General features: G+C 39.7%; 1 protein-coding gene across 1 annotated transcript; it reads right to left on the bottom strand.

Annotated features, from left to right (window-relative positions):
- Positions 1-403: 403 nt before the first annotated feature.
- On the bottom strand, positions 404-2,834 carry LOC109897730 (transcription factor MafB-like). The gene has a single exon (XM_020492275.2). It carries the CDS (start codon positions 2,531-2,533, stop codon positions 1,547-1,549), a length of 987 nt encoding a protein of 328 aa, XP_020347864.1. The 5' UTR covers positions 2,534-2,834; the 3' UTR covers positions 404-1,546.
- Positions 2,835-4,217: the final 1,383 nt, after the last annotated feature.

Below are 4,217 nucleotides of genomic sequence, written 5' to 3'. Positions count from 1 at the left end.
TAAATAAATACAACTACATGTTTTCACTATAAATGCCAAAAAACGTTATTCCTGTCATGACAGTACCAATAACCTGGAATGTTATACTGTGCATTGGGGACTGCTCTGTCTTCCACACAAGTGAATGAGTAAAATGGTGTAGGAGTATGTGTATTATGCAGCACAGGCATTTGTGTGATATATTGTATGCAGTGCACAGAACAGACTTTTAAAAAAGGATTCCGCAGCTTACTTGGCACCTGATTTACACACCAGGTGCAAGGTTTGCACTTGTTTTTCCATGATGAAAGTAATAATAGAAGGTATAGTAAGGTGAAAGAAAGAGTGTAAATGAAGAGACATTTGTTTTAATCAATCAATCACTCAACTGTATTTGTTTAAAAAAAAATCTAAAACACATTGGTCACAGCTTTGAATTTTGCGTTTTATTGAGCTCCTTCTTGTTGTAATGACTCTTTCTTTTTCAGCAATCAAATATTTCTACATCAATTAGCTTAATTAGATGTAAGCAAGATGTTCCTTTACATTATGTCTGCCAGTCGCACTTCACTTCTTCTTTATAGACATGAGAAAAACTACTCTCCTACTGCTATCAATATGGCCACATGAAGCAAACCTTTATCTCTGTAATCATATCTAAATATGATTTTTATTTTAAAGCCACTGGCTTCCATGCTCAATAAATGTAATCAATAAATAAATCAGACCAGCTCCAAATGAATACATAGCTAAGTGAGCCAGCACAATGTCTATAAGTGGATCCAATGATTACTCAACAGATTAAACACAAAGTTGCAGAATAAAAGTATTAATGGCTTTATTGATCTTTACAAGTCTAAAGCAGGTGACAATAGATTTCAACACAACTGGACAGGTAACAATGATGGTCATTTGCAGGCAATAATGCATGAATAATACTTTCAAAAAATCAGTTAACATAAATGTATGTGAAAGAAAACAACAAAAACATTAGCCACATCTGGCCAGCAGAACCAGCTCCTCAAAATGTAATATAACATAAAAGGATATCTAGAACAAGTAGATACATCATCATCACCAATGTACTCATTATATTTGTTATAATAGATAGCCTACAGCAGGCAGAATTAACACATGAATACCACTCAAGTGAAGATTTTAACACAAAAAATAAAAATAATTTCAAATTGTTTTGATGGATGATTCCATTTAAGACTAAATTGAGAGTAGGCCTAGTACATGAAGCCAAAAGTAATGTAATTTCATAAACAAGACTAGTTTTTCAATTCAACAAAAGTAAGAGGAACTATTTAAAGTATTTTCACGAATACTTGTGTGACAATGTACAACAGATTTTAGACCTACTAAATAGACAGTTCCATACATGTCCAGCATGCATGATTGATTATAGATTCATATTACAAATCTTATTATCTTAATTTGAAAAGGTGAATTACATGGTAGGTTTGCATCAAGAACTGGTAAGAAATCATTAATATTGTTGAAACAAATAAGTTTATCAATAAAATCAGTAAAATAACTTTGGTAGCTGATACAAAGAATAAACTCACATAAAATACTCAGGCGAGGAAGGGTTGTCACTGGTAGACCCAGTTTCATGGTAACCATTCGAACCAGTCAATTTCTCGCATTTGAGTTTATATGCGTCCCTCTCGCGTGCCAGTCGGTTGAGCTCGTGCTTCAGCTGCTCCACCTGTGTGACAAGGCTGGTCTTCTCGTGCTCAAGAACGTGTTTCTGCTGAACGCGTTTGTAGCGGCACGATTGTGCGTAACCACGGTTTTTCAGGGTTCGGCGCTTCTGCTTCAGACGCATCATGTCGTCCTTGGTCAGACCCCTCAAGTGCCGATTGAGCTCCCTCACTGACATGGAGACCAGCTGGTCGTCCGAGAAGGCGCTCTCCACGTTGAGTCGTCTGTCGTGGCGATTCTGCTGATGGAGGTGGTGCGCACTAAGCTGGGAGTCGGGTGAGTGCGGAGCCGAGCTGTCGAGGTCCTGCTTGTGGTGATATTGATTTTGGCAGTGCATATCTTGCATATCAGGGTGACCCGAGAGACCGTCGGGTTGACGGATAAGTCCAGGGTACTGCTGGACATGGCCGTTGAGGTTATGTGCCGCCCCGTACCCTTCGAATTCTGCTTGGAGAGCATGTTGATGACCGTTTGGAGTGGGTTGGTGCCCGTGGACTGTGGTACCGATAAGGGCCTCCACTGCGTCCTCAGGTGTCAGGCCAAAAGTGTGGGGATACATTTGCTGAGAATAACCTCCACTGCTGGGCGTCCAGTAAAGATCATCAGGGTTCCTTTGCTCACCCGGATTGAAACTCGGTGACGATGGCACCGAACTGCAAGGGGTGCTGACGGGTGTAGAGGAGACTGAGTCCGGTCTCTGGAGCTCGCTGCACGGCCCAATGAACGAGTGATCAATCCCCTGCATTGTCTCCTTCTTCACTTCGAACTTCATCAAGTCGAACTCACTGACATAACCCAAAGGGGTTTTCGGCAGACCCAGATTTGTATGCGATTCGGCGGTCATTCTTTCCAGGATCTATTTGTCTTGGCCACTTCCAAGGGGCACAAAACTCTATTCTTTCATGCAGTCTTTTGCAACAATTGCACTATTGATGAGACGCTTCATACAATTAGTAAGTCCGTCAATTTAAATCTACAGTGAAAACACGCGTGCGTAAAAATGGAAAGAAAACCGTCCTCTTAATCGTATAGAAGAAAGGTGCTCTGAGTCCACGGCGGGGCCAAAAGCTCTGCATATGTGTAGCTGTACTGGTTTATGCTTGCGAGCGCACTTTCTTCATAAAGAACGGTTGCATGATGTCACACGGTATAGACTACACCTCCCTGCTCTTCTCCAATAAAAAGACGACGAGAAGGGTAATTTGCATAATAGCTGATGTGTGCGTTTTGACAATCCAACAAAGGTTGAATGTAGAATAATGCCCAACATTTCTTTTACATAGACCTGCAAAGACATATTGTAGACTAGACATTTTACAGGCAACTGTCTACTTTATTTAATTTGTGCATATGTTTCTCTTTCTCTCACACACTACCTCACCACTTGATATATTAAAATAGTGTATTGTGAAAGACCACAAGGGAACTGATGCTGGAATGCAAAGCATCTGAGGACTAAATATGTAGTCTGTAGGCTATATGTCCAGGGATATATTATAGTCAATAGGGCTAGTTATTAAACATGTAGACGCACTAAATTACCATCTGACTTTCCATATAAATCACATAAAACTATCACAGTTTTAAAGTCACAATTGTATTTGGACAGTGGTCTTTATATTTAAGTGGAAGTCCATCATGCAAAAACATAATTCAAGAATTCTAATAGAGCTGTTGTGCGTTTGCAATAATCCACCACCGCCCATAATAAACAAATAGCCTATACTCTCTCTAGTCCATGACTAGCCCACTGAAAATAAATCTTTATATTCCACTTGTATGTGCTATTATTTGATTTCTGGTTATATTATATGGACAAGCATAAAGGGTGGACCATAGAGTTAGAAATAGGCTAATTATAAATAATTGTATTTGTATGGGGTTTCTCCTGAGAGTTCTGGTTGCCAAATTGTATATTTATAGATCTATGCTGACCCCTTGTGGTGATATGAGGAAAACGTCATTATTGACCCTCAGGATATACTGAGCAGTGAATGAAAGCTAGCGTTGTGTCATTTTTTCCTTAATTATTTTTTTTATATTGGCTTTTTATAATGTCAGAATGTACAGAGCATGCACAGTAAGTAAGTATGATGATGGTGGCTTGTGGTTCTCAATACCCCCCTCCATCCAGTCTGGCCCCTTGGTTATAGGGTCTGGCCTAGCTTTCTCTCCCTCTTAATTTTTTTTGTCCATGGCAGAACAGATTCTGATGAGAATACCTCATCAGAAACCAAGTGTCCTCCTGATTGATGTGAGTGTTGCAGTTATTCTAAACACCATCAGGATTTCTCTCCCTCTCTCTCTGGGTTTATGCACAACATCTATCCCACATAGTCAGAGGCTGCTGCTGGGCACTGGTTATTTGATAAACATACCTTCTAATGAAATTTGTAGTTTTTTTAGACCAGTGTCAGTAAAGGAACATGGAGAAAATGGAAAGCAGCAGAAACATAAAAGCAATGACCAGACTGCACAAGGCTGAAATTATGATTGCTGTAGAACAACTGAGGTATGGAAGAGAGAGA

Source organism: Oncorhynchus kisutch, linkage group LG1 (assembly GCF_002021735.2).
Source record: "Oncorhynchus kisutch isolate 150728-3 linkage group LG1, Okis_V2, whole genome shotgun sequence".
Taxonomy (NCBI): Eukaryota; Metazoa; Chordata; class Actinopteri; order Salmoniformes; family Salmonidae; genus Oncorhynchus; species Oncorhynchus kisutch.
The sequence above is the reverse complement of the archived record's forward strand: the minus strand, read 5'-3'. Positions and strand labels throughout refer to the sequence as shown.

What these genes read in the sequence shown, in the direction of transcription:
- LOC109897730 (XM_020492275.2), bottom strand. Translation starts at nt 2,533, where the DNA reads ATGACCGCCGAATCGCATACAAATCTGGGTCTGCCGAAAACCCCTTTG.